Source organism: Trachemys scripta, chromosome 1 (genome assembly GCF_013100865.1).
Source record: "Trachemys scripta elegans isolate TJP31775 chromosome 1, CAS_Tse_1.0, whole genome shotgun sequence".
In the NCBI taxonomy this organism is placed as follows: domain Eukaryota; kingdom Metazoa; phylum Chordata; order Testudines; family Emydidae; genus Trachemys; species Trachemys scripta.
This window is the reverse complement of record NC_048298.1, coordinates 17,276,121-17,301,894: the sequence shown is the minus strand read 5'-3', so window position 1 is coordinate 17,301,894 and position 25,774 is coordinate 17,276,121. Positions and strand designations below refer to the sequence as shown.

At 42.9% G+C, this 25,774-nt stretch overlaps 1 protein-coding gene across 5 annotated transcripts in view; it reads right to left on the bottom strand.

The window, feature by feature from the left end:
• LOC117874863 (semaphorin-3D) overlaps positions 1-25,774 on the bottom strand; it is a 195,283-nt gene that overhangs the window by 95,065 nt on the left and 74,444 nt on the right. For all 5 annotated transcript variants that reach the window (XM_034765512.1, XM_034765476.1, XM_034765486.1 and 2 more), the window contains exon 3: positions 16,360-16,520. In XM_034765512.1, the coding sequence (XP_034621403.1) occupies positions 16,360-16,520 (161 nt within the window). The remainder of the gene's footprint in view (positions 1-16,359; positions 16,521-25,774) is intronic.

Genomic DNA, 25,774 nt, shown 5'->3' with positions numbered 1-25,774 from the left:
CGATGCATAAGGGAAAATGAAGATTTCCTGGACAGACGTCAGGAGATGCTTCTACGGCCACAATGTTCTGAAGATTCAGAGCAGGCGCAGCAGGGACAGAAGGATTGTGAGGAGGTTTGGCAGCATGTGACCTCCAGAAGGAGAAAGAGGAGCGTCCATGCACCAGCAATGGAGATACAGGTGAGCAATCGTTTCCATGTTCTCTCTACAGGTGCTAATGCGGAGAGTGGACTAGATGGCCCATCTGAGGGAAGGGAGCAGAAGGAGACTCCACCGATTGGAAGGCAAAAGATGCACTGTCCTAGGGATGGGGGTTCCACGACCACCACTCCCAAGAGGAGGAGGAGGGTGGTGGTGGTCGGGGACTCCCTCCTCAGAGGGACTGAGTCATCTATCTGCCGCCCTGACCGGGAAAACCGAGAGGTCTGCTGCTTGCCAGGAGCTAGGATACACGATGTGACGGAGAGACTGCCGAGACTCGTCAAGCCCTCGGATCGCTACCCCTTCCTGCTTCTCCACGTGGGCACCAATGATACTGCCAAGAATGACCTTGAGCGGATCACTGCAGACTACGTGGCTCTGGGAAGAAGGATAAAGGAGTTTGAGGCGCAAGTGGTGTTCTCGTCCATCCTCCCTGTGCAAGGAAAAGGCCGGGGTAGAGACCGTCGAATCGTGGAAGTCAACGAATGGCTACGCAGGTGGTGTCGGAGAGAAGGCTTTGGATTCTTCGACCATGGGATGGTGTTCCAAGAAGAAGGAGTGCTAGGCAGAGACGGGCTCCACCTAACGAAGAGAGGGAAGAGCATCTTCGCCAGCAGGCTGGCTAACCTAGTGAGGAGGGCTTTAAACTAGGTTCACCGGGGGAAGGAGACCAAAGCCCTGAGGTAAGTGGGGAAATGGGATCCTGGGAGGAAGCACAAGCAGGAGAGCGCAAGAGGGGAGGACTCCTGTCTCATGCTGAGAAAGAGGGACGATCATTGAGTTATCTTAAGTGCCTATACACAAATGCAAGAAGCCTGGGAAACAAGCAGGGAGAACTGGAAGTCCTGGCACAGTCAGGGAACTATGATGTGATTGGAATAACAGAAACTTGGTGGGATAACTCACATGACTGGAGTACTGTCATGGATGGATATAAACTGTTCAGGAAGGACAGGCAGGGCAGAAAAGGTGGGGGAGTTGCGTTGTATGTAAGAGAGGAGTATGACTGCTCAGAGCTCCGGTATGATACTGCAGAAAAACCTGAGAGTCTCTGGATAAAGTTGAGAAGTGTGAGCAACAAGGGTGATGTCGTGGTTGGAGTCTGCTATAGACCACCAGACCAGGGGGATGAGGTGGACGAGGCTTTCTTCTGGCAACTAGCAGAAGTTGCTAGATCGCAGGCCCTGGTTCTCATGGGAGACTTTAATCACCCTGATATCTGCTGGGAGAGCAATACAGCGGTGCACAGGCAATCCAGGAAATTTTTGGAAAGCGTAGGGGACAATTTCCTGGTGCAAGTGCTGGAGGAACCAACTAGGGGCAAAGCTTTTCTTGACCTGCTGCTCACAAACAGGGAAGAACTAGTAGGGGAAGCAAAAGTGGATGGGAACCTGGGAGGCAGTGACCATGAGATGGTCGAGTTCAGGATCCTGACACAAGGAAGAAAGGAGAGCAGCAGAATATGGACCCTGGACTTCAGAAAAGCAGACTTTAACTCCCTCAGGGAACAGATGGGCAGGATCCCCTGGGAGAATAACATGAAGGGCAAAGGGGTCCAGGAGAGCTGGCTGTATTTTAAAGAATCCTTATTGAGGTTGCAGGAACAAACCATCCCGATGTGTAGAAAGAATAGTAAATATGGCAGGCGACCAGCTTGGCTAAACAGTGAAATCCTTGCTGATCTTAAATGCAAAAAAGAGGCTTATAAGAAGTGGAAGATTGGACAAATGACCAGGGAGGAGTATAAAAATATTGCTCAGGCGTGCAGGAGTGAAATCAGGAAGGCCAAATCACACTTGGAGTTGCAATTAGCAAGAGATGTTAAGAGTAACAAGAAGGGTTTCTTCAGGTATGTTAGCAACAAGAAGAAAATCAAGGAAAGTGTGGGCCCCTTACTGAATGAGGGAGGCAACCTAGTGACCGAGGATGTGGAAAAAGCTAATGTACTCAATGATTTTTTTGCCTCTGTCTTCACGCACAAGGTCAGCTCCCAGATTGCTGCACTGGGCAGTACAGCATGGGGAGAAGGTGACCAGCCCTCTGTGGAGAAAGAAGTGGTTCGGGACTATTTAGAAAAACTGGACGTGCACAAGTCCATGGGGCCGGATGCGCTGCATCCGAGGGTGCTAAAGGAGTTGGCGGGTGAGATTGCAGAGCCATTAGCCATTATTTTTGAAAACTCATGGCGATCGGGGGAGGTCCCAGATGACTGGAAAAAGGCTAATGTAGTGCCCATCTTTAAAAAAGGGAAGAAGGAGGATCCGGGGAACTACAGGCCAGTCAGCCTCACCTCAGTCCCTGGAAAAATTATGGAGCAGGTCCTCAAGGAATCAATTATGAAACATTTAGAGGAGAGGAAAGTGATCAGGAACAGTCAGCATGGATTCACGAAGGGGAAGTCGTGCCTGACTAACCTAATTGCCTTCTATGATGAGATAACTGGCTCTGTGGATGAGGGGAAAGCAGTGGATGTGTTATTTCTTGACTTTAGCAAAGCTTTTGATACTGTCTCCCACAGTATTCTTGCCACCAAGTTAAAGAAGTATGGGCTGGATGAATGGACTGTAAGGTGGATAGAAAGCTGGCTAGATCGTCGGGCTCAACGGGTAGTGATCAATGGCTCCATGTCTAGTTGGCAGCCGGTTTCAAGTGGAGTGCCCCAAGGGTCGGTCCTGGGGCCGGTTTTGTTTAATATCTTTATTAATGATCTGGAGGATGGTGTGGACTGCACTCTCAGCAAGTTTGCAGATGACACTAAACTAGGAGGCGTGGTAGATACACTAGACGGTAGGGATCGGATACAGAGGGACCTAGACAAATTAGAGGATTGGGCAGAAAAAAACCTGATGAGGTTCAACAAGGACAAGTGCAGAGTCCTGCACTTAGGACGGAAGAATCCCATGCACTGCTACAGACTAGGGACCGAATGGCTAGGTAGCAGTTCTGCTGAAAAGGACCTAGGGGTCACAGTGGACGAGAAGCTGGATATGAGTCAACAGTGTGCTCTTGTTGCCAAGAAGGCTAACGGCATTTTGGGCTGTATAAGTAGGGGCATTGCCAGCAGATCGAGGAACGTGATCGTTCCCCTTTATTCGACATTGGTGAGGCCTCATCTGGAATACTGTGTCCAGTTTTGGGCCCCACACTACAAGAAGGATGTGGAAAAATTGGAAAGAGTCCAGCGGAGGGCAACAAAAATGATTAGGGGTTTGGAGCACATGACTTATGAGGAGAGGCTGAGAGAACTGGGATTGTTTAGTCTCCAGAAGAGAAGAATGAGGGGGGATTTGATAGCAGCCTTCAACTACCTGAAGGGGGGTTCCAAAGAGGATGGAGCTCGGCTGTTCTCAGCGGTGGCAGATGACAGAACAAGGAGCAATGGTCTCAAGTTGCAGTGGGGGAGGTCCAGGTTGGATATCAGGAAAAACTATTTCACTAGGAGGGTGGTGAAACACTGGAATGCGTTACCTAGGGAGGTGGTGGAGTCTCCTTCCTTGGAGGTTTTTAAGGCCCGGCTTGACAAAGCCCTGGCTGGGATGATTTAGCTGGGAATTGGTCCTGCTTTGAGCAGGGGGTTGGACTAGATGACCTCTTGAGGTCCCTTCCAACTCTGATATTCTATGATTCTATGATTCTATGATTTACTGAAACATGTTATGAGGTTGAAAACACCCACAAGCAGCTTTTGGGTACCACAGTAAAAAGGCCAAACAATGTTAATGGCTTATTGAGGAAATGCACACAAGCCTAAGGATTACCCCAGGAACTGTGTACAACAGAAACCTCTCAGAGCTAGCTCTACACAATGGGAATTGTTTGACCCAAGTCACAGCAAAAGAGCTTTCCAGAAAGTGGGAGGAAGATATAAAAGGGGGGAAATGACATCATGATGGTACCTCACTCCCCCTACACAACACACCTGGAAACACCTGAGGAACAAAGACTGAACTGGGGAAGTGATGGTCCCAGGCTAAAGAGATTTTTAGCCTGTGAATGGAACACTTGGGGATTCCAAGCTGTAAGCAAGTGCAGCTCGCCCCTTAAGAATTTCCAGCCTGCTTGTTTCAGTTCTTAGGGTGAAGATCTGCTATTCATAGCCAATCTATCTAGTATATTAAGTTTAGTTTGCATTTTTTGTTTATTTGCTAGGTAATCTGCTTTGATCTGTTTTATTTCACTTATAATCACTTAGAATCTATCTTTTATAGTTAATAAACTTATTTTTGCTTTATCTAAACCAGTGTGTGGGAATCATAACTCAGGGGAAAAAAGCTGTTGCATATTCCTCTCCACATTGAAGGAGGAGGCAAATGTTATGAGCTTACGCTGTACAATTCCCTGCGCAATGCAAGATTGGATAATTGTGGATTTATACTCCAGAGGGGGTGCATGCCTGAGGAGCTGGTACTTACTCTAGCTGTAGCCTTCCCAGGCTGGGGCTGGTCTGAGAGCCTGCATGTAACTGCAGCTGGGTGTGTCCCTACCTGTATGTATGCTGGTGAATGTGCAGGCTGGAGAGGGCTTTGCAGCTTGTCACAATAGTACAGTGTAAGAGGGAGCCCAGACTAGTGGGTCAGTGGGGCTCAATGGTACCCCAGTTCCAGGTGGCACCCGTCACACTCTGTTATAGAGAAAATCAGACTAGCCAATCTAGTGGCCCCTTCTGACTTTAAAATGTACAAATCTACCAATCTATGGATGGCTTGGACTGACAAGGTCAGAGCAAAACTTACTTTATTCTGCAAGATGCATTTCATCTTATTCATTCAATGCAAAATGTAAGTGTTGTAATCTCTTACGGACCAAACCGTTTTGTTCTGGAATTCCTCAAAAGGAAGCTCATTAACAAAACCATTTTCATGATAATGAACATGGACAAATTCTACCATGCATGCCCTGCTAAAATCTGTTATGAGGTTGCACTAGAAGTCTTACGGAATTATTATTTCTGGATTTAGAATAATGAGTTTTCATTCCATAAATCCAACCAATTATAGCTTATAAATTGCATGGAGAGCATCTGTATCTTAAATATCTGTGAAAATTGTAGGTTACCTAATTTAAGTGAAGAATGTAACTGTATTAAAGACGTGATCCATCCACTCAAAAGGGTGGGTTTTTTTTTTAAATCATATTTTTTTCTTGGAAAGTACATATAATGAAGATCTAAAGGTCAAAGCTGACTTTATAGTTTCATGATTTTATCTTATGTAGCTCTGATCTAGAAAGTACGCTATTATTACTTTTAAGTAATTCTACAAATATTTTCTTAAATTTACTAACAGGAAAGAAATTAAAAATACCTAATAAATGCAGGATAATAAGTTACCTGCTGGAAGGATGAAAGAAAGCCTCCCAGGAATACAAAACTAAAAATACATAAATGGATCATAGATTAGGTACCATTTTAAAGTGTAGCTGTAAATTGATTTCTGATTACAACAAAACACTAGACACCACACAGGTCTCTTTCAGTTCAGAAGCAATTCACTTTCTGAAGGAGAATAAGATTTCTCTTTTTCTAAACACTTGTTTTTACTCTGGGAAAGGAATTGTAAAAATAAAAATGAACTCAGAAAAAATATATATGTATGTATACACACATACACACACACACTATATAATTGCATCCTATTTTACATCCTTAAAGGCCTCAATTCTGCAAGGAATTCAGTGCAGCAGTTGGTGTGCTAAGATCACTGCCTGTCATGCTGACCATTGTTGTCTCATTGTGCATCTCAACCTGTTTGTCTGAAGACATGTGTGGTCTTGTGCCTTAAACTTAAATTGTAAGAAGCTTGGAGCAGAGAAGTTCTGTGGCCTGGTTTAGACAGTACTGGATTAGGATTCAGACAATAAGGGTTTTACTCCCAGCTCTGCTGCTGGTTGATCTTGGTCATGGTCATTCACCTCTCACTGTGTTAGTTGCCCCATCTGTAAAATAATGAGACTGATCTGCGGATGCAAAGCACTCCATAGGAGCAAGGTATTATTATTTAATGTTGTTCTGTGTTTCGCAGCACCTAGCACAATGGAGCCCTGGTCCATGAGTGGATTGCCTAGATACTACCACAATACAAATAACTGAATCAGATACTTACACTCATGTCTAACATTAAGCATTCGAGCAGCCCCATTAACTTCACTGACTTTGAGTAGTCCCGCTAACTTCAATCGGATTATTCATGTGATTAAAGTTATTCATATGCTTAGGTACTTTGCTGAATTGGGGCACCCATGCCATTCGTCCGGAAGAATCCCAAAGTGCTTTATAAATGGTACATGCAACACCCTTGCAATGCAGCCACATCTCAAGTGGTGGGCATGAGCCAACCAGCACACAACACACACTGGGTGTGTTTAGCCCTGTAAAGAGGGATCGCTTCATCCCTATTTTGAGGGTTTAGGGGATGCATGGCCCGCTTTAGAGGCCTGGATTTCACCCATCGTGACAGGGAGAGAGAATCTTAGCTAATGACACCAGAACAAATCTTATGTTAAGAGATACAATACAGACAGATTTATAGACATGCCAAGAACTAATGCTTATGTTTGGTCTCCAGACTTTCATTTGTATAAGGTTCAAAGTGTCAATGGTACAAGATCCCTACTGACGTTAGTAGGCGCTCAGTATATAGATCCACAGAGAAGAGATCCCAACATTAGTCGATATACCAATTGCAAAGGCAGAACTAGCAAATCAGTAAACACACTGGACATCGATTTGTTTTACGGGCCTGAAACACATCTATAACTTTTCAAGGTAGAGTGATTATTACACACCCAAACCTGCAAACCCTAACTCACATGCACAGTCCCATTGAAGTTAATAGAACTATTCATATAAGGATCACAGACAGGAGTATGGGTTTGCTGGAAGGCCCCATAGGATAATTCTAGGCCCAGCTGTGAAGGCCTTGTTCCTTGGCAAGCAGTTACTTATATAAATAAACCCCATTAAAGTCTAAAGGACTATAGTTATGGGAATTACTGACCAAGGTGAGTAAAGGATTCACAATCTGGGCCAGTATCACCATAAAGCAGTGGCATGCTCTCCTCAAGCAGTGGATTGGGAGCCAGAAGTCAAAGGATTTGTTCTACTGCTCTGTGCCTCAGTTTCCCCATCACTAAAATGGTGGTCATGCTACTGGTCTTTCTTGTATAAATCACTTTGAAGTCCATGGTTGAAAAATGCTAAGTAAGATAGAAAGAATATGCAGCATCAATAAAAGGTTTTATGTCGGTCTAAATAAAATGCCCAAAAATTTAAAAATTGTAACATTATGGCATATGACTCTGTTTGTGGTGGTCATTCAGCTCTATAGATTACACATTAAATTTCCAGAAAATCAGGTCATATTGGTGCTAGGGTGCTTGTCATTTGTTTTCACTGATCAGTGGAGCAGTTGGTAAAAAGAAATTCCAAGTAATTTCTTATATTTTTTTCAAAGGTTCAAAAGAATTTCACACTTGTTTGCATATTACTTAGCAGCAAAACAAAAAGGTTTACAGCATTTGGGAATGCTAGGTAAGGCCAGTTTTAATGTCATGTTTGTATGACAGTTGCACTGTACATATATGAAATCTGTTTTATGTATGTGTCCACTTTGAGATGTTCACTGTTCAGTGATTTGGACACAGATCATTCAGACACACCACTATTCAGGGAGGATTGTCCAAATCAGTTCTTACAACAGGATCCCATTGTATTTGCTGCACTCTCAAAGCTAAGATTCTTTTAGACCATTACTAAACAAACAAGAGTTAACAGTAAACTCCTTATCTAAATCTTGTTTCGTAATTAATGTTTTGAATAATTACTCTTTCCTTTTTACCAATTTTACTGAAGCATCAAGATATAAATGAACCACAAAAATAGCTGCAGTTCCTTAAAACGTTAGGCATATATTCTCTCCTTTAGTGTACATCTGCCACACATCTCGAAACTTTCAACAACACGTACACACCTGACGATCTGACTCTTGCACCTGAAATGCACATTCACAGACTTGCATCTCACAGGGCTTTTCAAAGTCATGTATTTTATTACTGACTGAAAAACGGGTACAGGAAAAAACGGTTCACGATATGCAAGCAAGCTACTCAAAAAGGGGACCTGATTCTCCTCTTGCCCGGCATAATTCAGGAGCAACACCACTGTAAAACAAGTGTATTTTATTGCTTCCCAATTACTGCGTATGTTCACAACGTCATCAACCCATGTAAATATGCCTGGAAGCGGGAGAGACATTCTCTGCTTGGATTTTACACTTCACAAACATCCTGTAACTTAAACATGGGAATGACCTGGCAAGTGGCTGCTGGAGAGTAACCTCTGATTGGAGGACAGTGATGGGACCTATAAAGATTTTTGATTCACAGGTTCACCGATTCCAAGGCAAGAAGGAATCTCTTGTGTAACACAGGCCAAAGAACTTTCCCCAAATAATTCCAAGAGCATATTTTCCACAAAAACATCAAGTCTTGGTTTAAAAATTGCCAGTGATGGAGAATCTCCCATGTTTCTTAGTAAACTGTTCCAATGGTTAATTACCCTCACTGTTAACAATTTACCCCTTATTTCCAGTCTGAATTTGCCTAGCTTCAACTTCCACCCACTGGTTTGTGTTATACCTTTCTCTGCTACATTGAAGAGCCCATTATCAAACATATATTCCTCATATAGGTACTTATAGACTAATCCAGTCATCCCTTAACCTTCTCTTTGTTAAGCTAAATAGATCAAGCTCCTTAAGTCTACCACTATAAGGCATGTTTTCTAATCCTTTAAATCATTTTCATGGCTCTTCTCTGAACCCTCTCCAACTTATCAACATCCTTTTTTAATTGTGGACATCAGAATTGGACACAATATTCCAGCAGTGGTCACACCACTGCCAAATACAGAGATAAAATAACCTACTCGGGATTCCCCTGTCTAGGCATCTAAGATCCTTAACACTTCTGGACTCAGTGTTGCACTCGGAGATCATGTTCAGCTGATTATCCACCGGGACCCCCAAATCTTTTTTCTGTCTAAACCCTATAGTGAGGTTTCAATATATAACTATTTTTACCTTAGGATTAGATCGTATTGAAACTATCGATTATATTAAAAGAAAATAAACTTTTCCTAGTATTTCTATTTTTGTAAAATGAATGTTTAAAGATCCATTACAGGCACATATGAAAATTAGAAAGAAAATTTAAAAAAGCACCAGATGCTGATTTCAATGACAAGTGCAAAACTGGAAAGCCTTCATTAACTTCAATGAAGTTACTCTGCTTCCCCCCCCCCCACACACACACTGTAAATGAGAGAAGAAATTACCCCACAGTTTGTTTGTCATATGCTCCACATGATTGCTAGGGAAAATACCACCCCTTTTCACATTAGTCTCACCTCTTGCATTTGAATGCAAATCCCACCCTCACATAACTTGGGCAAAGCCCACGATGAGCAGGATCTTTCGGATGGAAGCATATCAACTATTCATTACACCAAAAGCCAAGCAGTGACATATGAATATGTCAAAAGAACAGGAGGACTTGTGGCACCTTATAGACTAACAAATTTATTAGAGCATAAACTTTTGTGGGCTACAGGCCACTTCTTCGGATGCATAAGAAGTGGGCTGTAGCCCATGAAAGCTTATGCTCTAATAAATTTGTTAGTCTCTAAGGTGCCACAAGTACTCCTGTTCTTTTTGCGGATACAGACTAACACGGCTGCTACTCTGAAACCTATGAATATGTCAGTGGATGTTTGCACTGTATTTTATGCAGGGCCGGCTCCAGGCACCAGCCGAGCAAGCTGATGCTTGGGGCGGCAGCTTGTAGGATGTGGCATTCCGCCCAATCCTAGGGCGGCACGGCTGCTTTTTTTGTTGTTGTTGTTGTTCCGCTCCGGCCACCCTGTAGGGGGCAGCGGCGTGGAGGATGGGAGCGCCCTGCAGCAAGCCCGGCAGGGCAGCCTGCCTCCTTCCCTCCCAGCTGACCGGAGCGGTGTGGAGCCCTCCCGGCAGGGGGCACGGCGGGAGGGGCCGGGTGGCAGCACCCCGCTGAAGCCCTGGCCGCCCCCCTTCTCTCTCTCCCCCCCCGCTCCCTCCTCCTCCCCCCACTAGCCGGGGCACATCTGCAGGGCAGGGAGTCCCCCTGCACCCTGGCTCCAGCCGCGCTGCAGGGTTTTTTGTTTTTTTTTGCTTTGCTGTTCTGGCCGCCACGGGTTTTTTTTTTTTTTTTTTTTTGCTTGGGGCGGCCAGAAAGCCAGAGCTGGCCCTGATTTTATGGCAGCATTATAAAAGGAAAAGAAAGATACACTTTCTTCTAACTAAAACTCCTGTGCCGTTCCAGTCAGATAAGGTATTCTTTACATAATGTCCTGGTCTGTTGTGTTGCTTTGCGCTGTTGAAAAGGCTGCTGGGCTTTCATCACAGACGTGGCTGAGTCTAAACGAAAGGTGAAGTGATTCCTTCACCCAGTTCATTGGGCTGTATGTTTCCATGTGATTTGGGACTAAGCAAAGTGTTCCAACATACAGGGAAGCGAGTTCCATGAGAAGAAGCCCACCAAGAAGGCGACTCTCATTGTGCATCTGAGGCCATGTAAACTGGTGGGCTAATCCAGCAGTGGGGAAAGATGCAAGCAAGCTCCAAACAACACCTTGACTCCAGTTCTCTTCTCAGGGCTTTCTTTACTAACAGACATTCAGACCAAAACCAAACACAGGCGAGAAGAGTCCCACTGCCCCTCATGGGCTTGTTGTAGCTTCACAGCCCTTCCAGCCTTTCTTCTAGAACTTCACAGGCCACCCCAGCTGAGGCTTCTCCCCAGGTAGCTCCAGATCTTTGCAGGTGGCTCCTTTTCTGGTCTTACATCCTGACTGGTGCAGATAGCCCCTTCCCTCACCTTGGGTCCCCATTGTCTGCTCCTCTGCATAAGAGGTAGGAAGCCCTGTATCCAATTTCCTGTAGGATACCTTACCTGCAACTACATTTCCCAGTCTAATTGGTCTGAGGGCCTTAATAGGCACACTTGCATGTGTGCATGAGCCCCACGGTTCAGTGCCCTAATACAGGCCCAATCCCACATTACTGCTATGCTAAAATTCCCATTAATTTAGTCCAGATTTAGGGAAAACTCCCACTGATTTAAATAGAAGTTTTGCCTGAGAATGTGTGGCAAAATGGAGCCCTTGTCAAGTGTTTTACTATATGAGGATGGGGTCTGTCCAAAAGTGAAAAGAGATAAATCACAAGACTCTTAATCCACATGCTACCCCTCAAACATTCACATGATGTTGCCACAAAACAAGCTGCAAGCTAAGGAGACTCTCAACAACAACAATTTGTGACCTCATGTCATGCACACTGTGGCAGGTCAAAATAACTCCTTCCAAAGAAGAGAGTGGGGATGTGACATGTTTATCTATTTGGCCCATATGTGGATGTGTTTTCTAGCGCTGACAGCTCCTGTAGGTTGGCAGCTTTTCAGGAGTTTGTCAGCTCTTGATAGCATTCCTATTGCTGCAGAGAAGGGTGGGTCTCACTGTAGATCGGACAGTGATAACCACGCTAACATGTAACCCTGCTTACACTGCTGAGGGCTGTAAGTACATAAGATGCAGAGGCATATGGGAATTCCTGTGCAGCCTTTTCACTAACATTTGTACAGTTGACTGAAGTTATTTACTTTATTTATTCGTTTATTTAAATTTAAAATAATAAGCCAAGGCTCTAGGTGCTCTAACAATACAGTAAATGAAATGAATCCCATCAGTATAGAAGTAATCATTTCAGCGGGAACTCAGCCAGCCGGATGCCTATCAAAACTCCTTTTCACCTCTTCATCATTCTGAGGGAGCATGCTCTCTTCAAAATCCTTTCTAATGCCTTCCTTTTAAACTACACCCTCTATTGGTTACAACCTACTATTCTTCAAGTATACCATCTAGGAGTGACATGCTGTAACAAACATCCACTAGTGCTCTTTTCTGTCTACTTCTATGCTGATTTTGCAGTTATTATTTGTTTGAAGACAGTCCCTGGGTCTCTTCTTTATAAGCAGTTTGTAATATTTGTCAAGTATCTTAAGCTCTTTGGATGAAGACATTAGGGCATATGCCTATGAGCTCTCTTATAGAAAAGCCCTCTGGAATTTAACAGAAAATCCGCTTGAGGTTTGTAGGTCCAATGTAATTTCACTGAAAATTCTATCCCTGCTATAGAAAGCTGATCCTACCCTATTAAGTGCTACAGATTTCTACAGTAATATCTACAAAATCCTAAATTAATTGATCTATAATTTTAATGGTATTCATTCCTTTTAAATTCTAGAGGACGATCGTGACTGCATGTACTGTGCTGAAAAGGGGGTGGTTTTTCAACCATACCACAATTAACACAGTAATAGATGGGAGTTGTCAATCACCTCCACAATTACCTAGAATAAGCTGATTAAAAGCTACAACAATTAAAGAAACCATGTTCTTGAAGAAAAGGAAAAAAAAATGTTAATTGGTGATGAAACTGTGATGTGACAGAATACAGAATCTATATATTTTTTTAAAGTATTAAAATAAAACTCCTCATCAAGAATTTCATAGTGAGTAGCTGCTCTGTCTCCTGCCAACATATGTAACTAACTATGCTGTAACAGAAAGTTGTAAAAAGGTATTTTTTTTAAAAAGGGGGAAGGGCCCCCTGCTTTTGAGGCTTTTCCAGAAATACTGTAACTTATCTGAACAGACTCTACAATATAATTTTGGCAAGTGAATATATAGAAAGTAGCATTCTAAGCAGGGCCGGCTCCAGGCACCAGCTTGGCAAGCAGGTGCTTGGGGCAGCCAGGCCGGAGAGGGGCGGCACGTCCAGCTATTTGGCCGCAATTTGGTGGAGGGTCCCTTACTCCCGCTCGGAGCGAAGGACCTCCCGCCGAATTGCCGCCTCAGATTGCGATCGCGATCATGGCTTTTCTTTTGGGGGAAGGGGGGCTACTTGGTGCAGCAAAAACCCTGGAGCCGGCCCTGAGTCTAAGTGTAAATAGGGGGATATTCAGAGTTAGATATTCAGGATTATAACTGTTCCTCTGAATCCCCCAAAACTGAGTAACAACCTGTTAATCTCTAGATCTAGATGCACATCTCTAGATTCACTAAATTTATAAAATTCAAACATTGCTCATGCTCTTTTTTTTTTCCTGAAGAATGAAAACCTGTGCCTTAGTTACACAAACTTTCATTCTGATTGCAAACCTCTTGTGCCTGTCTCAAACCTCTAAGCACAGTATTCTTGCCTCATCCTTCTGCAAAGTCATTTGTAATTGTACCATTTGCAGGAAGAAATTTAATATCCTAATGTGTTGCTTCTATCCCTAATAGACACCTATAGCACAATACACTCTAGACTTATATAGTCCAAAGAGTACAAAGGACACACTTCAGACGCTGGTAGTCCCAACATGTGTGGTTTCCTCACACAGGGAAAGGCTGGAGCTGAGCCGAGTGGCAGAGAGCCAATCAAAACCACAGTCAGTCTAAACACAGCACAGACAAACACTACATTCTGACACTTATTTGCTACTGGAGAGTACCCTTTGGCATTTGGTACTGGAGAGTACCCTTAGGCTACGATGTTCATGAAATCTCTCTCTCCCCCATCTTTGTGTAAGTATATCAGGGGTTGACAACCTTTCAGAAGTGGTGTGCCGAGTCTTCATTTATTCACTCTAATTTAAGGTTCTGCGTGCCAGTAATACATTTTAACGTTTTTAGAAGGCCTCTTTCTATAAGTCTTTAATATATAACTAAACTATTGTTGTATGTAAAGTAAATAAGGTTTTTAAAATGTTTAAGAAGCTTAATTTAAAATTAAATTAAAATGCAGAGCCCCTCCGATCGGTGGCCAGGATCCGGGCAGTGTGAGTGCCACTGAAAATCAGCTTGCGTGCCGCCTTCGGCACACGTGCCATAGGTTGCCTACCCCTGAAGTATATTATGGTTATGGATGCCAGCACTAAACAGATAAGACAGACAGACTGATACGTAGATACCAATATTGTCTAACTTGAATGCCTACAATTAGGCATTGAAATCCATACTTAGGCATTTAAATAAAAGGTCCAGTATACAAAAGTGCTGCCCCCTCCCATTTAAATTAATGGCATAAGTAGGTTCTCAGCACCTTTGGTTACTTATTTAGCTGCTGAAATATATCTTGTGTGGCTGTCTTGTGATAAAACTCAAGACAGTTAAAGGAAACTCCATAGCAAAATTGTGAGTGAAAACTGAATTTGATCCTGGGGTACATCTACACACACAGCCTCCTTTGAAGTCAGAATCTACTAAAATCTGCACATTTTATTTAGTTACATATTTCAAATTATCACAGTATCTGTCAGTTATTCACTTATTGATTGTGATTCATCACAAGTAGATTTGAGTTCTGTTGTCAAGTGAGTTTACACTCTGGAAAGCACTTCTGCAGAAACAGCAGTATGTGCTTCCAGGGTAACTGTCTCAGGCCTGGTCCACACTAACCCCCCACTTCGAACTAAGATACGCAATGTCAACTACGTGAATAACGTAGCTGAAGTCGAAGTACCTTCGTTCGAACTTAATGCAGGTCCAGACGTGGCAGGTAGGCTCCCCCGTCGACCCAGCGTACTCCTCTCGCCGAGCAGGAGTACCGGCGTCGACGGCGAGCACTTCCGGGATTGATCCAGGATCGATTTATCGCGTCTAGACAAGACGCGATAAATCGAACCCAGAAGATCAATTGCTTACCGCTGGCCGGAGGTAAGTATAGACATATCCTCAGTAACTTCAGCTTGAATGCTGTGGTGCTTATAGCAGCAAAACTCCCACTGAAATCAACGGGAGTTTAGCTAAAGTAAGGATTTGTAGAAACAAATCTGCCTCCCTTACAAGTGATTTTCCCTCTCTTCCACTGCCCAGTTGCCAAAACCTGGGATAAGAAAGCCTGCGGTAGGAATAATTCTGTTATCTCTAACTATCCCTCAGAGATGAGTGGGGGCCATTTTTACATTGTCACAGTTCTGACTATACTATTGAGTTCTAAGACTGAAAATGATAATTCGGAAAAGCATACAAGGAAATATGAATAAAACAATAAAAATAAGCTATTCAGATTGTGAAGTTTGTTATTGGAAACTCTTTTCTACAATGCTCTCATGTTTTTCCTTCAAACAGATGGGCCCAACCTCTCCTCTGTTACACCTATTAACTCCATTGGCTTCAGTCAAGTTACTCCAGATTGAGTTATACTGGTATAGCCCACAGCAGAATTTACCTTTTAAAACCTCCTGTTATATTTAAAGAAAATATAAAATACAGCTGAGGATTTAACTTTCTTCAATCAGAAACATACATGTGACAATCAAAAGCAGTTTTAGTTAGAGATTTTGTGTTAGCACCTGGTTTTTATACTCTAGAGGCCAAAGGTGTGTGCAAAAAGCATCAAATCATCGTCCCCACTGGAAATATTGAAGGTTAAACTGACATCCTTCTCTTAGATATGGTCTAGAAGTTACAAAATTAATTGTACCCAGGGTAGAGGCCTGGGCTATACCCCAATATATATAGCCCAATAGAGGTCCCCTATAACCCAAATAATTCTGATTATTAATACAGTTAAGAACATTTAAATTGCCTTCAAAATGTTGAGTGCCATTTAAAACACAGCAGACTAACATACTAATGGGCCATATTCTACTTTTAGTTAGACCCATAACCCCAATTAAATCAGTAAGCAAGGACAGAACTGACCTCACTGGTTTTTTTGTTTTTTTTCTTGCAAATGTCTCCATTAGGCTAGAGGAAAGAAGAAACAAATACTTTGAGAGGTGTCCTTGTCTATTGTTGATATTATGGTTTCATGAAGTGCACAGCCGCTATAGGTATCTGACTTATTACATTCCTTTATTGCTACACGGGGTCACACACACTGATCACCTCAGATGATTAAAAGCAAACTATGTAACAATGGGAGGTGAGATTATTAAGTCCTGTTACGAGGACGCATCACATAGTGAATTTGCCATTTAGCCAGTGAAGACAGAAAAAACAAAAAACAAAACACAAGGCCGGGAAAGGGGCTGAAAACAAACTTATCAGATGAACTGCGTAGAAAACAAACTGACCTTTTTTACATTTTTGTTTAAATCAACCAAGCTGAGCAGAAAGATGTGGTCTTTAGCTCCGATTAGCAGCCGGCCCCTCTCCTCATCTAGCAGCAGGGTCCGAAAATCAAACCCCTCCGCTGAGCCCAGGAATGGGATACAGCTGTTTGAAAGCAGCAAGTCTGTGGGAAAATGAAGACAATCTTTATAATCAAAATGTTTACATATGACTCATTGGTGTCTGTTATAAATATACGCAACCACCATGGAGGTTGCTGGTGAGATAACTGCAGTGGACAGCATATCTTTCTGCAGTCATAATACAAGTTTTGTTATCCTCGAACATGATTTTTTTTTTTTTGGCTTTCAATTGGATTATATTCACTTTCACAACTGATTTTTAATGTGTAAAAATTTGTTAATAAATACTTTAAAAAGTCTCTGAGGAATCAGACATTTGAAAGAAATTGGAAACAGGGAAAAGGCAAAAATTTGGAAGAAATTTGCTACATCTTTTTCTTGCTGCTGCAAAATCTGGCCACGTTATTAATATTATTCTGTATTTTAATTACCATTCTGATTATTCACCCCAATCAAGGACCAGGACCCCAATGTGTTCGGCTCAAAACAAACATGATGTAACAGGTGAACCAACGAGATAAAGCAGGAATGGAGGGATTTGAGAGGTTGAGGTAACAATAAAATTGGTAGAGGTTAGCATAAAAAGCGAGACATTGTGGGTGAGGTAATATCTTTTATTGGACCAACTTCTGTTGGTGAGAGAGACAAACTTTTGAAGAACAGGAGTACTTGTGGCACCTTAGAGACTAACAAATTTATTAGAGCATAAACTTTTGAGTTACACAGAGCTCTTCCTCCAGTCTGGGAAAGGAGAGGGTCACAGCTAGATACCAACTCTAACAGATAGGTTAGTATAAGTAGTTAGCACATATTCTAAGGGACCATTCAAGGTGAAGTAGGCCATTAAAATCCCTGTAGTCATAGGACAAAAAGGGGAGTTAGTGGGTTACAGATTGTTGTAATAAGCTATAAATCCAGTGTCTTTATTAAGACCATGATTTTTAGTGTCTAGTAAAGTTATGAATTTAATCTCCCAGGCTTGTCCCTTGAAGGTGTTGTGCAGCTTTCCGTTGAGCCTGGGAGATAAAATTCATAAGCTAGACACTAAAAATCATGGTCTTAATAAAGACACCGGATTTGTGGCTTATTACAACAATCTGTAACTCAAGCCATGTCTGTATGTGCAGCGCGGCAGCGGCGCAGCTGTACTGACACGGCTGTGCCACTGTAGCACGTCTGCAGGGCTCTCCCATCGGCATAATAAAACCACCTTCACCAACGGCAGAAGACATAGCGCTGTGTATATGAGCGCTTATGTTGGAGTAACTTATTTCGCTCAGGAGGGTGGAATTTTCACACTCCTGAACGAGTATGTTTTGCCAATATAGGCTGTAGTGTAGACAGCCTCATTAAGCCTCCTTTTTGTCCTATGACTACAAGGGTGCTAATGGGCCACTTCACCGTGAATAGTACCTTACAATATGTGACAAGTTTCAGAGTAACAGCCGTGTTAGTCTGTATCCGCAAAAAGAAGAACAGGAGTACTTGTGGCACCTTAGAGACTAACAAATTTGTTAGTCTCTAAGGTGCCACAAGTACTCCTGTTCTTCTTTTTACAATATGTGCTAACTACTTATGCTAAACTATCTGTTCCATCTTGTATTTAGCTGTGATACTCTTAAGCTATGTCTACACTACCGCCTATGTTGGGAAAACTTATCTCACTCAGGGGTGTGAGTATTCCATCCCCTGAGTGACATAAGTTACACCAACATAATCGCTTGTATGCACGGTGCTATGTCAGTGGGATAGATTGTCCCGCCAGCATAGATTCTGCTGCTCGCGGAGGTGGTTTTATTATGCTGACAAGAGAGCTCTCTCCTGTCAGCGTAGAGCGTCTTCACCAGACACGCTGCAGCAACGCAGCTGCATTGTAAGAGTAGACAGAGCCTAAGTACCTTTCCCAGGCTTGCGGAAGAGCTCTGTGTAGCTTGAAAGCAGTCTCTCTCACTAACAGAAGGTGGTCCAATAAAAGATATTACCTCGCCCATCTTGTCTCTAATGTCCTGGGACTGACATGGCGACAACACTGCAGAGCATAAAAAGTCTCAGTTTCCCACTTGCCTACCCCATACCAGGTGGTTGGGGATCTATCGGAGCATAGTATTAACATTTGAAATGATCTAAGCAATACATATGAGACTCAGGTATGGCATTAAGGTGCAGTCTTGCAGTAGAGGGCAGTATGGAGGCACACCAGCCCAGCCAATGCTAAAGGAAACTTGCATGGTGCCTGAGCCAGGCACAATGGCCCAGATCCTCAAGGTATTTAGCTGCCTACCTCCAGGAGCCTTGGAGTAGCACAGCCAGTGTACCCCCATGAAAAGGAGTCAGTGTGTGCTTGCCCCAGCATTGCTGAATTATCAGCAGAGGAAGTGAGGCCACTGCTAGGCCCCTCCACTCACGTTGTCCAACCTGAGCAATCTAGTGCCCAAACTTGAACTGAGCTGTTGCTTTTGTGTGATATCCACCTTGGCCAACACTGGGGATTGAACAGGGGAATCTCCAAAGCTAAAAGCATGAGTCTCCACTGCTTGAGTTCCAGAGCCCCCTTCTGTAGCATGGGCTTTATCTGATTCTGTGGATCTGGGGGAGAAGCGGACACGTAACATATGCCAATCAGTGAATTACACTTGCACACAGAAGAGCACAAGGACTATGACTGAAACCAGCTGAACAAAGCTCTGGAGGGCTTTCTGCCTAGGGGCCCTCTTTCAGGGTTCTCACCAGGAAAGCAAGCATAAACCAGGGCTAAAGTTGAGCAACCAATTCACCTACTGATATTCTTCTACCTGACGGTCCCCATAAACACCTCTGTTCTTAGCACCATAGTCCCATCCTCTGATTCTAAAGCAGATTATTAAGATAGCCCCTCCTCTTCCACCTGGCATAAAGAAAAATTCAGATTTGATTTCTTTTTACTACATGTCCAGCATGTGGCAGTGCTAGATCAGTTTTCCCTTCACGCTGTGGAAGAGAGCCTTAATTTTGGGGGAGAACACGCTTAAACATGTACATAAATCATTCATGGCCTGGTTCCCTAAACTGAACACCACACATCTTTTGGGAAAGACAGATGAATCCTGGGATCAACAGAACAATATCAAGGTTCCTTCCTTCTCAAGGTGGGTGGACTCACTCCCACCCATTTATCTAACCAGCATGATTTATACAACCAGCACATGAAGAAAAATGTTATCGGGCTTTCACAAACAGGAACTCCCCATTCTACAAAATAAAGGGAATACCCCAGAGGACTCTTGCACGCAAACAGAGATATGGCAGACACTATAGACTGCTCAAGGATTAAGCCAGTTTATTGGGAAAACAATATTGGGGAAGAAAAATAAATATTTTATCATTATTCATCTGCTAATGAGGATATTGTTTCAATAGCTATAAACTGGCTCTTTGTCATCTTTATGTATGAAGTCCAGGTATTATTGTCTGGCTCATTATTGAATGTTGTTTCAGCACAATCTGCAGACAAATTGTCCCGTACTGCAGCTTCTGTTCCCCTAGGAGAGATTTATCTGGTGATATTTGGAAAAATCTTAATTTAAATAGGAAATTAATTCAAATGTTATGCCTAAACTGTTTCAGGCAAGGGCTGTCTTTGTGTGTGTGTCTTTTAGAGCCAAGGATGTTGCTGGTGTTTAGCAAATAAATAATATTTTAAAAGAGCTGTCACTTACTCAGACCAAGAGCAGAAGAAGGGAGCTAGGCCTGCACAGGTTTTCATGACATGATGCTATGAACACCTGAACCCTGTCCAGACTGCTCCTCACACTACTGCAGGCTAAAATGCAGTTGTTGGAAACTGGGTACCAAATTTTCCAGTGGAGACAAGATAGTGCAGCCTGAATATCTCCATTTATCCAGTGAGCAGGTACAGCGCGCATACTTAGCTTACCGATACTGCTCTGCCAATGGAGGTTGAGGGGATGATTTATTTTCCATGATCCATTCATTTGCTGGCGTCTCTGTGGAGGCAGCCAATCAGTGCCACTTACGGTGCGCTTTTTCTTTTTTTTATTTGTGTGTGATGTGGACATCTGTCCACGGGAAATTAAAAGTTGTTCAAGATTCTTTCCAAAGTTGTTGTTAATATTATTTGCATTACTATTGTGCCTAGAGGTCCCAGTCAAGAATGGGATCCATTGTACTGGATGCTGTGAAAATATATAGGAGACGATTCTCTGCAGCTGTGCACAACAGAGTAATGGGTCACAGCCACTTAATACTTCCTCAGGCTACTCTAAATTGCACTAGCAGTGGTCCCTAAGGCCCTACGCAGCAGCTGAGCATTGCTGGAGAGCATCATGCTCCAGTCACTCCTCCCTCCTGCCCTTCCCCTCCCCCACATCAGCTCTACACCATCCTGGGTTAAAGGGGACGACAGAGACCAGGGTGTCTGGCCCATAGTATATGTAAATCCCTGCCCTAATGATTTTGCAATCTAGATTAAAACAATGCATAAGAGTTGGGTGTAGCAGGCAATGGATGGGCTCAAGGAGGAGAGATGAGAGTAACAGCAATGGGAACACACAGCTACATAGATCAGCCATGGATAATTTGCTGGGATTAATTTTAAAGAAACAGGGGATTTTAAATGAACGACTGTAGGCTAGTGCATTTTAACAGACACCCCCTCTTTTTTTAGTCCCAAGTCTCATGAGCACAAAATCAAAATGACAGATTGTGTGATGTGTCTAAATGAGACCACTGACCTCATTTTCATCTGCATCCTAGTAAAAGAGGATTTGAATCTGGGTATCCAGAGATAGACAGCTACTGCCCTCTCCCACCTGGCTCTAATTGCTATAGCTCATTAAATCAGTCAACCTGCTAAAATATATAGCAATGGAATCCAACATATCTGAGAGGGGAGGAATGAGGCACTGGTTTCCTTTTTTATTTGCTTAATTGGAAGGAAATATCTCTGCAATGAGCATCCCAAAAGGATAATACGTCATTCCTTCTTCATGAGCAAATACTGTCAAGAAAATTTAAGTAACCATCTCAGGCAGCTATTAAGGGGATGTGAAAGGGTTGTCTCATGACTGGAACACTTGACTGGGAGCCTGGAGAACTTGGACGGATTTTCCATTGTCTTGCGCAGTAATTTATCCTGCACGGAGGGTGCAAAATGCTATCAAATGGGAACGGACGCATTTCACACTGATTTTATGCAGGTATAAATGACAACCCAAGGTGCAAGGCGGTGAAGGATCCAGCTTGCAGCGTTTTTACTTTTAACTAATTTATTTCTGAAAAAAAGCTTGGAAATTAGACTCTGCCTATTGCCACTGATAGGATTAAAACTGAGATGTGACCCATTAAAAACTTGCAAAGCAACATTAGCAGAGAACTGATTCAATTATTGCCAGATTAATCATCACAACCACTCACATTAAAAAGAAGCCAAATTTATGGGTTTCCCCCTAGCCCTTTTGGGTAAATCTATTAAAGATTATCAAGGATATTAAAATGATCAAAGTTATCATGAAAAATTGCCCTGTCCACTGCCATCCAGGAGAATTTGTTGCTCCTTAGAGAAATGTGTAGATTTGCAGCACTGCACCGTGATCAGTTAGGGGCTGACTGATTCCAACAGTTAAACTGTGTTCTCATATTACGCAGGAACAGAGTTAATTATCCATATGGTCATTTATTAATGTATGGTGAACATTCACTTTAAGAGGTATGTTTTCTGTTTTATTAAAGATTAAAATCTTTATCATTTCCTCAGAGGCTCCAGTTAGGCCATTAGATCAGCATGCAGCTAGTTCCTTATCTACGTTAATGTTTGCCTATTAAGTGGTGGAAATTACAGTCATGCCATCATTTTTATTAATGGAGAAAAGCGTCTCAGTAGACCTGACTAACAATGCTACTGGTATGGCCACTCTACTGTACAGCAGTGCTGTAATAAAAATACATTGTATTATGAATGAACATGCCACCTTTTGCACTGCTTACCTGGACTTTAATGTGTAACCCCACCCCCCGATTGCAGTTGTGCAGATAGTCCTATTGACTTCAGTCATGCAAGACTGGGCCCTTATTCTTGGGCCAATGCGCCATCACAGCGTTAGAAATGCTGCTAGCTGGAGCCACTCGCATTTCGATGACCTAATGGAGCCATTTTTCTGAATTATGGACCAGGTCCTCAGTTGGTAGGAATGGGCACAGCTCCACCCATTTCTAAAGAGTGGGGCCCCTTTACACCTACTGAGGAGCCTGCCTTAAAAGAACGTGTGTGTATGTGTACATATTTGAACATACATTTTTTAAATATCCCGTGGCATTTTTCCCAGTAACTGTAGCGTTAGCTCCTGGAGTCCTGACTAAGCAGCTATTTTAAATTTCCAAGAGCGTCCAGAGCTGCAGAATGAAATAGATAGGTGTGGTGCACAGAGCATTCCATTTCCAAACAAATTTGACTAGAGAAACAGCTGCACAAATAACAGTTAAAGTATTATTATTCCAGAGATGATTAAATGCTGCTTTGTGACTTCATGTTATTGGTGAAAAATGCATAAGGCCTGGTTCACAAACTCCATGAAGCCAAACTAAATAGTTAGCTTTAGACAGCACAAATGAAAACGTATCCGACTGAAATATTTGTTATTATGAAGAAGACCTCAGGCTGTGGATTTGCACAGGTTCCCTTTTTCCGAGAGCAGCTTATCTTTCTTGCGTTACTGCCAAATAAAGCAAAGTCATCTTTGTTACCAAGGCAGTTCAATTCACAGATTTTTCTTTAAATGAAACGATGGCCATTAAAGGTTACAGATGGAAAGTTTCATCCAGAACAAATTATTTACACCCCTGCCAGCCTCGGAATACCACTGATGGGTACAAGCCACACCCCACCACCCTATTCATATGGCAGGTCAGCCTGGAATGGAAGAAAAGAAACCCCACCCTTCAAATAAAGCTCTCTCTGGGAGAGCTCATGCAAATGAGCTCTCCCAATCACATTTGTTCCACAATCCCCAATTCTCAGAACTGCACATCCTGCCTCTCCCCCATCCACCTCCCACAGCTTCCTGCTGTAACTGGCCTGCAAGCCTCAGGTGGACAGTCTGTGCTGTTTCACTGGAGTCCATTTCTCCTCCCCCTCCCTCCTCTCAATTGCCATTTTAAGTGAACCTAGTGATAGGAGAGTAGCTGAGAAGCCCTACTCTCTAATATCTTGTCTAGGGGTGGGGTGGGGGGGAAGGTGCTGAATCTTTCGCCTGATGGACTCTTCTCTTCCTCTACTGAATCCTCACAAAAAGGAGTTGCCAGCCTGGGGGAGTCCAATAAATGTAGCCTTCTGCCCTATCTTTTAAAGTTTTCCCTCAGTGACTGAGGTTCAGGCATCTAAAGAACAACACATCCCCTATATTGGGAAGTTGGGGCACTTAATATGCCTCTCATTGAATCCTCAAGTTGTTCCTAAAATCTGGATTACAATTTTCACCTGTGGGCGGGCAGGACTATTCAATGAAAGGGCAGCTGTAGAAGGGCTTGTGCTGTCTTCCACACTCATTATCAGGATTTAAACTTCAGGAATCTCCCATTAATTTTAAAATTGTGAAGGAGGCAAATCCTTGACCTATTCAGCCACAAATCCCCTCCCCCTTCTGTTCCCCACATATCTATCAACCAATAAAAATGGAAGCAACATGCCACACAGTTCAGCTGGGGATTGTCCTACCAAGTGGAGACTAGGGGACATGAACTGGGGGACTCCTAAGTCTACAATTGTTCAGGTCCTAAAAACGGACTTTGACATGAGCTGAATTAGAAATGGCCTCCTAGCCTGGAGCACTCAGAGGCTCCGTAGGTCAGTAGCAGTAGTTCATTTTGTCTGGACCAATGAAATTGTAGAATTGGACCCACAATATTACAGAGAGACTAGAGAATGAACTTTCACCTTAAGATCCAGTTCCCCTACCTCCAAATTTCTCATGTCTGGTGTTGAGGATTTTAAAAGGGTCATGAGTGCAAGGTAAATAGTGCATGCAAATATGCACTAATCTGAAGTACAATCAACACAAAGGAGACATTTTGTGTGGCAAAGTTCTCTTTGGCTGTCTTATTTGAATGATCAGTGTTAAATGGGTTTACTCTGAACCCCTCTTCCCCACTGCCACATCTGTCCCCATCATCCTGCCCTGCCATGCCTCTTCTATGAATTTCCTTACCATATTTATTTGAGTGCATGATCCAAAGATCTCAAGTTTAAACTCTAAGGGATTCTCAGCCCCCAGCGTGCAGGGCATGCTACAAAGCATGTAGCTACCACACTGAGTAAAAGGTAAGGACTGGCCTAAAGAGACTAGGACTAGCCAGCGTATACAAAATTTTAAATTGGCAACAGAATGGGCCAAGCAGAAGCTGATTGCATCAACATGAGCCCAGACATTCTGAGACACGCATTAACTTCCATTAATACAGCCCACCATGCAACAGATGCAGCATTTGGTCACTGTCATAGACAGTGGTTCAGCAGGCACGTAGCTCTTTACAGGTCACATGTTCATGTTGCACATTTCAGGCAAATCCAAGTGTTAAAAATGTAACATAATCATACTTAGCACTTACAACAAATAGAGCTTTACTTTCCCAGAGTGTCACACATACAATTATCTGTGGTACTGTGCCTCATTTTAAAACAAAATAACTGTCATTATATTGGTCTCTAAAATAGCACCTGCCTTTTACTTTAAAACATATTTTGCTTCTGAGTTACTCAGAAAGGATTGTTTTCCAACAGTAAAATCCTATCTACCATCAAAACTGGTCAGATTTTGCTTCTTTGCAGTGCATTTTAAGTCAGAAACAGGACAAAAAAAAGGGCTACTTGGACCTTCACTATTCTTCTGCAATGACTTTTATAGCACAGTTTGCTCCATGTACAAGTTGAATGATGATTTTTCTAACTGCAAACTCTTCAGGCTCAAGCTAGGTTCATTCTGCCACTTAAAACATCACCACCAAAAAAAGATCTTGCAATCTGGACATAGCTGAAGATACACAAGGCAGACTAGAACTCAGATCATTTCTCCCTAGCTGTACAGGCTCTGAAGACCTAACAGGAGTAAACAATTTGTTTTGCCTGGAAAGCACATGCGTGGCTCTAACATACAGGTGAAAAAGCTGCCCTGCTCCTGCTCAGAGAGCATTTGAGAAAGGAGCAAAAATGATGCGCAGGAAGGAAGGTGAATGGAGATGCCACTCAAGAGACTGCTCATACCATGTGGACCCAAGCTCCTGGTGGTTCTCTCTACAGACACACGGA